Source organism: Coturnix japonica, chromosome Z, assembly GCF_054131305.1.
Source record: "Coturnix japonica strain WE chromosome Z, WE-NBRP24, whole genome shotgun sequence".
Classification (NCBI taxonomy): Eukaryota; Metazoa; Chordata; class Aves; order Galliformes; family Phasianidae; genus Coturnix; species Coturnix japonica.
The window spans coordinates 29,482,444-29,495,267 of NC_140702.1; the positions used below are offsets into that span (position 1 = coordinate 29,482,444).

A 12,824-nucleotide genomic window follows, 5' to 3' on the forward strand; every position below is an offset into this window, starting at 1 on the left:
CATCTTTGTATGTCCTTGGAAATGGCTGAGCTCATTTCAAATGAAAAGTTTCACCTAAAGCAAAAAGGAAAAATATGGTATGTTCTGACAGCAGTGTACTATGATAACTCTGGAAATGTTACTGCACTGGCTAGTAAAGTCTAACATTGGTATTTGAAATTTAACCATGGGCTATAGATGGTTAATTGTCAGAATGTTTGCTCTAACTCTTATTTTTCATTTGAAACTTGGATCTGAGCTCCTGCTAGTGTCTGACTTTGCCTCAGTTTCATAAGATAATTAATAAAGTGTTAATAAACCTTAGATAACTCCAAGGGAAAGTTTTTCTCACACACAAGTAATGGTAATGTAACAAACTAACCAAAACCAAGCATTTAGGATGGAAGCATTGAACAGCATTTTACTCTGGCTTTTTGGAATCAATTCCAGTTCCTACTGTACCCACCATTTCTAATGCTTACTAACTCTGTTAAATAAGAACAGAGGCCATTTTCTTCTTTTCCTCCTTTCGGAAGGTGAAGCAATTGTGACAGTTGCAATTTCTCTAGAAAGTAATAATTGCTTTTCAATTTGGAGTGATAATCTTTCTTCTTCTTTTATGTTTTGCAAGAACAACCTCCTCTCTGCATGCTGCTCCCGAAAACTTTCTGGCTGCTCCTCAGTTACCCAAGACAACAGTCTTCTTAGTGGGTTGGAATTTCAAGTCATCACTGTAGATCCTTTCCTACAGGCAAAGAAGCAACAGATGCTGTGACTATAAACCCTTTGAAACAGAAGGATCTGCATGAACAGAGAATGGAGCTGATGTTAGGAGATAGGCATTCATGTCAAGAACAAAAAATCACTAGCTCCTGGAAATAAAGTATGGGTAATGTTATTTTCTTCTGCATTTTTTTTCTTTTCCTTCGTGTAATCAGGCGTATTTGCAAAATGCCTTTAGTTCAATTGAATCTTCATCTATCTTATGTTTTTTTTTTGTTGTTGTTGTTTATTTGTTGCTGCATGTTTGTTTTTTGTCCCTGCATTATAAGCAGTTTGAATGCATACATCAGAGGCAAACAGAACAGCTGTTAGCCTATGGTCTGCTAGACTCATCAGAAGATAAAACACAGCATGATCCTTTCAGCCCATTGTGCTCCCTCATCTAAGCTTCATATGAGAGACAAAAGTAGTTACCACATTAAGTCATTAGCAACTATAGATTCCTGGTCTACATATTATATCAGCATAATTTTGCTGCAAGTAGTGAATAAAGAATTGGGTAGAACACCTTAGAGGAAGATTTATGTTCTTCTTTGATAATTTTAAAGAAAACTGTAGAAGGAACGTAGACTTTTGAAATTTGATGTCAGGGTGAGAGTGACATGGGACATAGTGGGGACAAGACCTGAGGGACAGATACGTGAGAATAAGAAAAAAAGGATATTTACTGGAAGTCTGATTTTAGATGACACAGAATGCCCTAGAAGCTAGCTTGGGTTTCTTATTAGTAGTATATATGGAATTTCAGAATTGTTCTGTTCTCCATTGCCCTGGAAAGTGTTCAAATAGCGATAACAAAGCTGCTGGGGGGTCTGGAGCACAGGCCTTATGAGGAGCAGCTGAAGGAGCTGGGAATGTTCAGTCTGGAGAAGAGGAGGCGCAGGGGAGACCTCATTGCTCTCTATAACTTCCTGAAGGGAGGTTGTAGTGAGCTGGGGGTTGGCCTCTTCTCTTGTGCCATTAGTGATAGGACTAGAGGGAATGGCTTCAGGCTGTGCCAGGGGAGGTTCAGGCTGGACATTAAGAAACACTACTTCTCTGAAAGCGTGTTCAGGCAGTGGAATGAGCTGCCAAAGGAAGTTGGTGGTGTAGTCACTGACCCTGGAGGTGTTCAAGGAACGTTTGAACATTGTGTTGAGGGCCATGGTTTAGTGATAACTATTGGTGATGGGTGGATGGTTGGACTTGATCATCTTGTAGATCTTTTTCCAACCTTGGTGATTCTGTGATTCTGTGGTTCTAGGACTGTGGGAAGACTCACCTCTGTATTGTCATTTCTGGCTTAATTTAACCTGGCTGCAAGGAATGAAATACAGAAAAGCTCTAATAATAGACGGTCCATGAATGCTGGAGGCGCATCTGTTCTTTGCTCAGCCATGTCATTGCTGCCTCCTCACTTAAAACAGTATTGTAACTTTGATGTGTACCTTCCAATCATTTGTAGATTCCTTCCTATACTCTGAACAACATCTCCGTTTGTTTCTTTGCATATTTGTTTTATAAAAAAAGATAAATAAATACAAAAAATGTTTCCTGTTATAAATTAGAAATATAAACCCTGCTCACTGTTCATCTGTAGAATCGGTTTTCTGTTTATTGTGTTTCTCTGCAAGTTCACGTCTTCTGCTTAATTTTTAAGGTTCAACTGCTAAGAACAAGTAGGATGTGGCCTCCATCACCTCCTGAGCAGCAGCATCCTGTTTTAAAACCAAAAGTTTATAAACCATCTTTCTTTCTCTGAGCTCATATTTTCAAAGATTCAGGAAATGCACTTAAGCCAAATATTATTATTCCTCTGAAAAATATTAGAATTACAGGTGAAAACAAGAACCACTAGTGTTCCTTTATATGATAGCTGCACTGCAACTAAGGTGTGGGGTGCGCACACATTTTTGTTGAGCTTATGCATTTATGGAAAATCAGCTCTTAATAACCTTTACAGTTCTTTGAAGTTCTTCTCTGGTAAATGATGCCTAGATTCTATCTGTCTGTCTTACAGAAATAAACAAAGCAACAACTAAATCAGACAAACATAAAACTCCAAACTATAGGAGAATTGGTGCTAAAACACACATTTGTAACATTCCTTTTATTGTTATTTCTACACCAAACACAATAAATTCTTAGAGAGTTTATGACTTTGTTTAGTTGTGTAGGTGATGCAGGAACTACTCACCATGAAAAAAGAAAACAATGTAACTGAGAGAAGGAATCAAGAACTTCTGGTATTTAAAATCTTCCAAAATCTCTATGAATTTAACAGGCAAGATATTTCTGCATGGTTCTAACACTTCTGCTACTTCATTTAGCCTCTGGAAAGGGTCAAATCTTCCCTCTTGTTTTCTCTCACAGCTGCAAAGATTACAGGATTTTCAGTTGTCTCATCCAAGGCCACCAAGATGATGATGGGCCTGGAGCATTTCCTGCATGATGAAAGGCTGAGAGATCTGGGGTAGTTGAGCCTGGAGATGACTGAGGGGGGATTCTCATTATTGTTTATAAATATCTACTCCTATCTACAGGGTAGGAGTCAGGTGCATGGGGCCAGGCTCTTTTCCATGCTATGCAGGAGCAATGGGCACGAACTGGAAGACAGAAATTTCCATCTGAACATGAGGAAATCAACACTGCAGACAGGCTTTCAAGGCATCCCTTACTCTTTCTGCTGTGAGAGTGACTGAGCACTGGAGCCAGTCACTCAGAAAGGCTGTGGAGCCTTCCTCTCAGGAGATCTTCAAACATTATCTGGAAATGGTCCTGGGCAACCAGCTTTAGGTGTCTGTCTTTGAGCAAGCGATTGCACCAGGTGGCCTCAGCATCCTGTGGAAAGGACGAGGTGTAGTCGGGATTCCAGGTTAGCAGCTGCCAGGACTGCACACTGGCCATTAATCTTCACCCAAATTCACAGTATTTTAGAAAGCTGAATATCCTGAAAGAGACTTCCTACCTGTAACACAGATTATGCTTTTAGCAGTTTTAGCCCTTAAGTGTACTTTTCTCTCACGTTATTTTACCCTTTTCATTCAGGCAATATTCAAGAATGCAACATCCCCAGGAGGGAGGCAACACCTTCTAAAGGGAAGGCAAGGCAAAATAATGTATCCAAACCAGATAAAAGATGGGTGTTTAAGCAAGGCTCTGAAAAAACTCACTGAATTCTGGTTTCGGTGCTGTCTGGATCCAATTATTGGAGGAGATGGTTCAACATATACATACCCAGAGGAAGACAAAGACAACAAACAAGGCCAAATGCTGTTCAGTTGATTTATTACAAGTTCTAAGCAACTAAGGGATTTGAGGAAGATGGGAAAGTTGGCAATAGTAAAGAGGAAAATTCTAGTGAACTGTTTTCGGAGCAGGGATAATCACCACCGAGGATCCGGCGATGTCTCGCTGGTCCACAGGGAGGCAGCAAGTCGGTCACTGATGTCTCGACCTGCACGGCTGAAATTCTGCAGTGGGGATACCTGTTCGTCTTTGGAATCCTTCAGGTTGTCAGGGACACTCCTGCTTACCCCTATTATCAGGGGACACAGGTCCCGTCCAATATGGAGATGGTAGCTGTCAGGGTACACGCATTTTATTCATCAGGAGAAACAGCACATCCATCCTCTTACAGCTGTGCTCGTGGTAACTAGCCATTAACTCCAAAAGTTTGTCAGGATGTTATGTCTTGGACAGGTGTCACTGAACAAGTTTGATGGCCATTGTGATGTCACTGACAACATCACGCCTACGTGCGGAGCAGTGACACACGCAGCACGTCACTAAGGTGGATTGTGACGTCCTGGCCCTCACTGCTTGTAGCCGGGCCACAGAGTCTCTCTCTCAGTCTGGCTTGTGCCTGAACTCCAGCCGAGCGTGTCTGTGAGGTTTGGAGCGAGCGGCAAGTCTTGCCTTGGTGCTGGTCTCGTGTTCTGGGAGCTGCTGACAGCCGCTCTCAGTGCTCGTCCCCAGAGCCACCGGAGCTTATTCCCCGACCTGTCTGGCTCAGGCAGCCGGGGCACTCAGAAGACCCCAGCAGCAAAGGGAGCCGGTAAGGGGACACCTCACCCTGGGCAGATCGGAGGGAGGGAATTGGGCACTTGGCAAGGGACGTGGGCACTTGTTCCTCCCCTGCCGGGCTCTGCGAGTGACTGTGGCCTCTCTTCCTTTCCTAGTGTGACCCCTGCTGCTGCAGCAGCGGTGTGAGGAGCAGCCCCTCATCCCCTGCACTTTTTCCTGTACACCATCACAGCTGGACAGCATGGCCGCTGAGCTGGACTATCGCTGCACCATCTGCCTGGACAGCGTGACTGATGCCAGCTTTGTCATGCCGTGCATGCACGGGTTTTGCTTTGGCTGCATCCGGCGCTGGGTCCAGAGGAGGCGCAAGTGCCCCCTGTGCAGAGGCAGGATGATGTCCATCCGGCGCTCGGTGAGTGCAGACAGCAGCTTTGAAGAGTTTGTCCTCCGTCAGAATGAGCCAAGGGGCAGAAGAGCACGACGACGACGACGGGTGCGCACTAGGGCACACATGGCAGCCCCACTCCTCCAGCCCCGATCTGTGTCCCAGCCTGTGCTGCCCCGGCTGCGGCAGGAGCTGAGGCAGCTCTCTGGGGCTCACCACGGGGCATCTGCAGTACAGCGCCTTGTCAGCTCCGGCCGGTCCTTCTTTGGCCTGGACGAGGCAGCGCTGACTGCGCGGCTGCTCAGCTCCCTGCAAAGCCAGGCTGCCCGCTTTGCACGATGGCTCGCTGTCCGAGCTGCGCAGCTGTGCGGCAGGGAGCAGCAAAATCTGCCTGCCCAGGATGCCTCCCATGCAACCACCAGGCAGGAGAGCAGCCCTGCAGTGGCCCAGGATGCAGATGCCTCCCCAGAACACCTTCCTGAGCCAGAGCCCTCCAGCAGCATTTCGGAAGGCAATGTGGAGGAGGAGCTTCCTGGCCCCTCAACCTCTGCCCTTCCTGAGGGTCCCAGCCAGCCTCCATCCAACCCGGCTCCGGTGCACGTGGTACAGGGAGACACCCAAGAGGAGCCGGGGGAGGCAGTGCCAGGTCCCTCCAGTGCCAGCACTGGCAGGGAGCGCTCAGGCAGGGCACCTCGGCGAGCCCCGAAGAGGAGGAGGACTCACACCTCGGAGGACTCTGCACCTCCTGCCAAGAGGCCACCCCGCAGGCGGCACTAGGACACCACACAACAGCTGGCCAGAACACGGCCGTGCCTGCAGCTGGGCCACAACCAGCCCTCAGGCCCAGCCTTACGCCTTGCTGGGCAGCCAATTCCAGCATCCCTCCACTCTTACTACAGATCTTCCCCTTGACATCCATCCTCAACCTTCCCTCCCTCAACCTAACACCATTTCCCCTTGTCCTGCTCCTATCCACCCTTTCCAAGAGTTGATTCCCCAATAAAATTCCATAAAAATTATCCGTGTTGCCACCCGTGCATCTGTCAGCGCCGCACACAGGGCAGGTCTGACCTCTGCTGGGCCTGGAGGCCTCCCGTGCTGCTGCTATCATTCCTCTGGGACCTCCCACAGCACACTGCAAAGGGAAATGTGCAGAGCGGAGGCACTGCTTTACTTCTAAGAATGGCACGAGCTCAGTCATCTCCACCAGTCAAGTGCATCCATGTCTTTACGCTGTCCTCTGCTTACAACCCAAAGGGTTTCACTCCATTCCTACTGTAATGCGTGCGCAATGAACAACACAGGAATGCTATCACGGTAGCAAGGTCCTACTCTACAGCAAGTGAAGATACACTCAAATACAGCAGCTGTGGGCAGAGAAAGAAAGGAAAAAAATCTGCTTTCCTTTGCAAGGCTTCAGGGAGGCAGGGATCACAGAATCACAGAATCGTAGGGGTTGGAAGGGACCTCCATAAATCGAGTCCAACCCCCCTCCAAAGCAGATTCCCTACACCAAGTTGCACAAGTAGGCGTCCAGGCAGGCCTTGAGTATCTTCAGAGAAGGAGACTCCACAACCCCCCCGGGCAGCCAGTTCCAGTGCTCCGTCACCCTCACCTTAAACAAGTTCTTGTGCACATTCATGTGAATCTTCCTATGCTCCAGTTCCAGCCATTTCTCCTTGTCCTGACTCAACACCCTGCTGAAAAATGTCTGGTCTCTCCGCTTTGCCCCCCACACCTTTAGGTATTAATAGATCTGGATCAGATCCCTGCTCAGCCTTCTTTTCTCGAGGCTAAACAGATCCAGGTCACGTAGCCTTTTTTCACAGGGGAGGTGCTCCGGGCCCTTCATCTTTGTGGCCCTCCACTGGACTCTTTCCAAGAGATCCCCGTCTTTTTTGTACTGGGGAGCCCAGAACTGGACACAGTAGATGAGTAGATGACTAGATAAGCCAGATGAGGCCTTACCAGGGCAGAGTTGAGGGGGAGGATCACCTCCCTCGACCTGCTGGCCACGCTCTTTTTAATGCACCCAAGAACGCCATTGGCATTTGTGGCCACTAGGGCACACTGCTGGCTCATGGCCGTCCTGTCATCCACCAGACACCCAGATCCCTCTCTGCAGAGCTCCTCTCCAGCAGGTCTTCCCCAAACCTGTGCTGGTGCATGCAGTTATTGCTCCCTAGGCGCAAGACTCTACACTTGCTTTTGTTAAACCCCATCCGGTTTCTTCCTGCCCAGCTCTCCAGCTCATCCAGGTCTCACTGAATGGCAGCACAACCCTCAGGTGTGTCAGACAATCCTCCCAACTTTGTATCATCAGCAAACTTGATGAGGGTGGCCACTATCCCCTCGTCAAGGTCACTGATGAAGGTGCTGAACAAGACTGGACCCAGCATATTATCCAGTATCCATACGTAGATATTACATCTGCTCAGTGTTGTCACTTCACAGTCAGCAGTGTCTGAGGCTTTGATCGAGTCTTCCCATGTCAACCCAGCCATGATAAATTTCCAGATCCATACAGCACTGGGGTGCCTTCAACAAAACCCATGTCTTTCTCAGAGGCAGCAGGACATGGACATACCTTCTCTTCCCACTTAGCCAGCACTGCTGCCCTGCCCTCTGCACACATTGGTTCCTTCCACACCAGGTCAAAGATGGCCCGTGGGTGGCTCTTACCTTGGGGCTGCGGGAATGATCTACTCTGCCCGGCATGCACCAGGCCTAATCCAGGCTGTATCTCCCATCTGGATTGCAGACAGGAGTGACTCTGCCCATCCAGATGGGCTCATTGTACACTACAGAGGCAGCGAGCCTGGAGCACTTGGCTTGCAGGAAAGCCTTGTGTAGCCAGGGCCAGTTCAGCATGGGGCTGCTGCAGGGCAGCTCTCCTGGCCCGTGGCGGCATGGTGGCCTCTGGGCCAGGCAGATGTTGCACCTCCCTGCTGCACAGCTGCGCAGCTCAGACAACAAGCTGTCGCACAATGCTGACGGCCTGCCTATATGGGGAGCTGAGCAGCCACACAGTCAGCGCTGCCTCGTCCAGGCCATAGAAGGACAGTCCAAAAAAGACAAGCTGGAACACTGAAAAGGCTGCCATATTATCAACCCCAAAGTGCTCACAGGAAGACATGGGTTTTGTTGAAGGCACCCCAGTGCTGCATGGATCTGGAGATGTTTGTCACAGCTGGGGCAAAGTGGGAAGACTCAGTCGATGCCTCAAGCTGCTGCAAAATGCCAACAGTGAGCAGATGTAATACAGGGAATGGAATGGACCGAGACACTGTGGAGAACCCGGGCAACACTGTAGCAGATGATGATTGCCCGTTGTGACGTCTTCTTCTTAGACCTCTTCCTCTCTGCTGTACTGTATTTCCAGAAAAAAATATTTTCTTCACAAATCCTTCTTTACATTTGTCTTGTAATGTTGGCAAATGATGTCAAAGTTCAACCTGAATTGTGCTTTGTTACATCTACCACTATTCCACTGCAACATCAAAACCAAACATTTAGAGGCAGGAAGTTTTTTTTATAGAATCATAGAATCACAAAGTTGGATAGGACCAACACGATCATCTAGTCCAACCATGCACCCATTACCGTTGCTACCACAAGCCACTATGCCATATGTCATAGCTCCTCATCCAGACGCCTCTTGAACACTGCCAGGGATGGCGACTCCACCACCTCTCTGGGCAGCCATTCCAGTGCCTGACCACTCTCTGAGAGAAAAAGTTCCTTCTTATGTCCAGTCTAAACCTCATCTGATGCAACTTGTGGCCATTTCCTCGGGTCCTGTTTGTTGTCTGAGAGAAGAAGCCAAACCTCTCCTCACCATAACCTCCCTTCAGGAAGTTGGAGAGTGCAGTGAGGTCTTTCCTGAGCCTCTTCCAGACTAAAGAATTCCAGCTCCCTCGGCCACTCCTCATAAGATTAGTGCTCCAGACCCCTCACCAGTTTTGTTGCCCTTCTTTGGACACATTCCTCAATGTCTTTCTTGTAGCGAGTGCCCAAAACTGAACACAGTACATGAGGTGCAGCCTCACCAGTGCTGAGTCCAGGGGGTGATTACTCCCCTGCTCCTGTTGGCCACACAATTTCTAATGCAGGCCAAGGTGCCATTGGCCCTCTTGGCCACCTGGACACACTGTTGATTCATGTTCAGCTGAGCATCAACAAACACCCCCAGGTCCTTTTCCTCTTCACAGTCATCCAGCCACTGAGCCCCAAGCCTATAGCGCTGCGTGGGGTTATTGTGGCCAAAGTGCAGGACCAAGCACTTGGCCGTGTTGAACCTCATCCCAATCACCTCAGCCCAGCAATCCACCTTATCTAGATCCTTCTGAAGGTCCTCCCTGCCCTCGGGCATACCAACACCACCTCCCAACTTGGTGTCATCTGCAAACTCACTGATGGTACACTCAATCCCCTCGTGTAGGTTATCAATAAAGATATCAAACAAGATGGGCCCTGTCATGAGTTAGCAACACAATGCACGGTTCTTGTGCCAGGAAGATTTATTTACTTCTGTGATGAACATGATCGTAACGGTGTATCACTCACTCTCATCCTTCTAAGCAAGCCTTTTCATATTCTAAGATGTGCATTCAGTACATTTCCACTAACAATCCAGTGGCTAGAAAGCAAGCAAGTTTCGATATGGATATTGGATAATAAAGTGGAAGGAGACACTGTGGAAAACCTGAGCACCATTGCTGTGGTTGGAGTGCAGCAGATGATGATGGCCCATTGTGATGTCACTGGCACCATCACGCCTACGTGAGGAGCAGTGACACACGCAGCACGTCACTAGGGTGGATTGTGACGTCCTGGCCCTCAGTGCTTGTAGCCGGGACACAGAGTCTCTCTCTCAGTCTGGCTTGTGCCTACACTCCAGCCGAGCGTGTCTGTGAGGTTTGGAGCGAGCGGCAAGTCTTGCCTTGGTGCTGGTCTCGTGTTCTGGGAGCTGCTGACAGCCGCTCTCAGTGCTCGTCCCCAGAGCCACCGGAGCTTTTTCCCCGACCTGCCTGGCTCAGGCAGCCGGGGCACCCAGAAGGCCGCAGCAGCAAAGGGAGCCGGTAAGGGGACTCCTCACCCTGGGCAGCTGGGAGGGAGGGACCTGGGCACTTGGCAAGGGACGTGGGCACATGTTCCTCCTCTGCCGGGTTCAGCGAGTGACCGTGGCCTCTCTTCCTTTCCTAGTGTGACCCCTGCTGCTGCAGCAGCGGCGTGAGGAGCAGCCCCTCATCCCCTGCACTTTCCACCATCGCAGCTGGACAGCATGGCTGCTGAGCTGGATCATCGCTGCACCATTTGCCTGGACAGCATGGACAATGCCAGCTATGTAATGCCATGCCTGCACCAGTTCTGCTTTGGCTGCATCCGGCGCTGGGCCCAGACTAGGCCCAAGTGCCCACTTTGCAATGGCAGGGTGACGTCCATCCTGCACTCTGTGCGTTCTGACAACAACTTTGAGGAGTATGTTGTCAGACAGGATGGGCCAAGGGCCAGAAGAGCACCCCAAAGCCAACCAGAGGCGATGCCAACCTGGGTGTCCATTTTCCGCCAGCACCCAGCTGTGCTCCGGCCCCTAATGCCTTGGGTGCACCAGGAGGTGAGGCAGCTCTTTGGGGCTGACGACAGGGCAGCCTTTTCAGCATTCCAGCTTGCCCTCTTTGGCTTGTCGTTATATGGCCTGGATGAAAGAGCGCTGACTGTATGGCTGCTCAGCTCCCTGCAAAGCCAGGCCGCCAGCTTTGCGAGACAGCTCGTTGTCCAAGCTGTGCGGTTGTGCAGTGCAGAGGTGCAACGTCTGCTGGGCCTGGAGGCCTCCCATGCTCCCACAGGACAGGAGGGCAGACCCGCAGCTGTCCGTGGTGCAGCTACACCATCAACAGGAACTGTTGACGACAGTCTACAGCCATCCAGGAGCACCAGGGAAGCAAACACGGAAGGGGAGCTTCCTGGCCCCTCATCCACTGCCCTTCGTGAGGGTCCCAGCCAGCCTCCATCTAGCCTGGCTCTGGTGCACAGAGTCCAAGAAGCAGCCCAGGAAGAGCCGGGGGAGGCAGTGCCAGGTCCCTCCAGTGCCAGAACAAGCAGGGAGCGCTCTGGCAGGGCGCCACGGCGAGCCCCGAAGAGGAGGAGGGCCCACACTGCTGAGGACACTGCACCTCCTGCCAAGAGGCCACCCCGCAGGCGGCGCTAGGACAGTGCCCCAGCAGCTGGCCAGAACACGGGCCACAAGCAGCCCTCAGGGGCTCGGACTGCAGCAGACCACAGAGTCGCTGAATGGCCCAGGTTGGAAGGGGCCTCAAACATCACCAGTCTTCATGCCTCCCTGCCACAGGAAGGGCCACACACCTCCATATTTATTACACCAGGCTGCCCAGGGCCCCATCCACCTGGCCTTGAACACCACCAGGACGAGGCATCCACAGCCTCTCTGGGCAGCCAATTCCAGCACATCTCCACTCTTACTACAGATCTTCCCCTTGACATCCATCCTCAACCTTCCCTCCCTCAACCTAACACCATTTCCCCTTGTCCTGCTCCTATCCACCCTTTCCAAGAGTTGATTCCCCAATAAAATTCCATAAAAATTATCCGTGTTGCCACCCGTGCATCTGTCAGCGCCGCACACAGGGCAGGTCTGACCTCTGCTGGGCCTGGAGGCCTCCCGTGCTGCTGCTATCGTTCCTTTGGGACCTCCCACAGCACACTGCAAAGGGAAATGTGCAGAGCGGAGGCACTGCTTTACTTCTAAGCATGGCACGAGCTCAGTCATCTCCACCAGTCAAGTGCACCCATGTCTTTACGCTGTCCTCTGCTTGCAACCCAAAAGGTTTCACTCCACTCCTACTATAATGCGTGCGCAATGAACAACACAGGAATGCTATCACGGTAGCAAGGTCCTACTCTACAGGAAGTGGTGATATGCTCAAATACAGCAGCTGTGGGCAGAGAAAGAAAGGAAAAAAATCTGCTTTCCTTTGCAAGGCTTCACGGAGGCAGGGATCACAGAATCACAGAATCGTAGGGGTTGGAAGGGACCTCCATAAATCGAGTCCAACCCCCCTCCAAAGCAGATTCCCTACACCAGGTTGCACAGGAGGGCATCCAGGCAGGCCTTGAGTATCTTCAAAGAAGGAGACTCCACAACCCCCCTGGGCAGCCAGTTCCAGTGCTCCGTCACCCTCACAGTAAACAAGTTCTTGTGCACATTAGTTTGAATCTTCCTATGCTTCAGTTCCAGCCATTTCTCCTTGTCCTGACTCCACCCACTGCTGAAAAATGTCTGGTCTCTCCGCTTTGCCCCCCACAACTTTAGGTATTTATAGATCTGCATCAGATCCCTGCTCATCCTTCTTTTCTCGAGGCTAAACAGATCCAGGTCACGTAGCCTTTTTTCACAGGGGAGATGCTCCGGGCCCTTCACTGTCTTTGTGGCCCTCCACTGGACTCTTTCCAAGAGATCCCTGTCTTTTTTGTACTGGGGAGCCCAGAACTGGACACAGTAGATGAGTAGATGACTAGATAAGCCAGATGAGGCCTTACCAGGGCAGAGTTGAGGGGGAGGATCACCTCCCTCGACCTGCTGGCCACGCTCTTTTTAATGCACCCAAGAACGCCATTGGCATTTGTGGCCACTAGGGCACACTGCTGGCTC

General features: G+C 50.3%; 1 protein-coding gene across 1 annotated transcript; it reads left to right on the top strand.

Annotated features, from left to right (window-relative positions):
- The first annotated feature begins 10,393 nt into the window (after positions 1-10,393).
- On the top strand, positions 10,394-11,363 carry LOC146753859 (uncharacterized). The gene has a single exon (XM_085530052.1). It carries the CDS (start codon positions 10,437-10,439, stop codon positions 11,361-11,363), a length of 927 nt encoding a protein of 308 aa, XP_085386178.1. The 5' UTR covers positions 10,394-10,436.
- The last annotated feature ends 1,461 nt before the right edge of the window (positions 11,364-12,824 follow it).

Bases quoted from the DNA above. Each gene is read 5' to 3' on its own strand.
- LOC146753859 (XM_085530052.1), top strand. From the start codon at position 10,437: ATGGCTGCTGAGCTGGATCATCGCTGCACCATTTGCCTGGACAGCATG.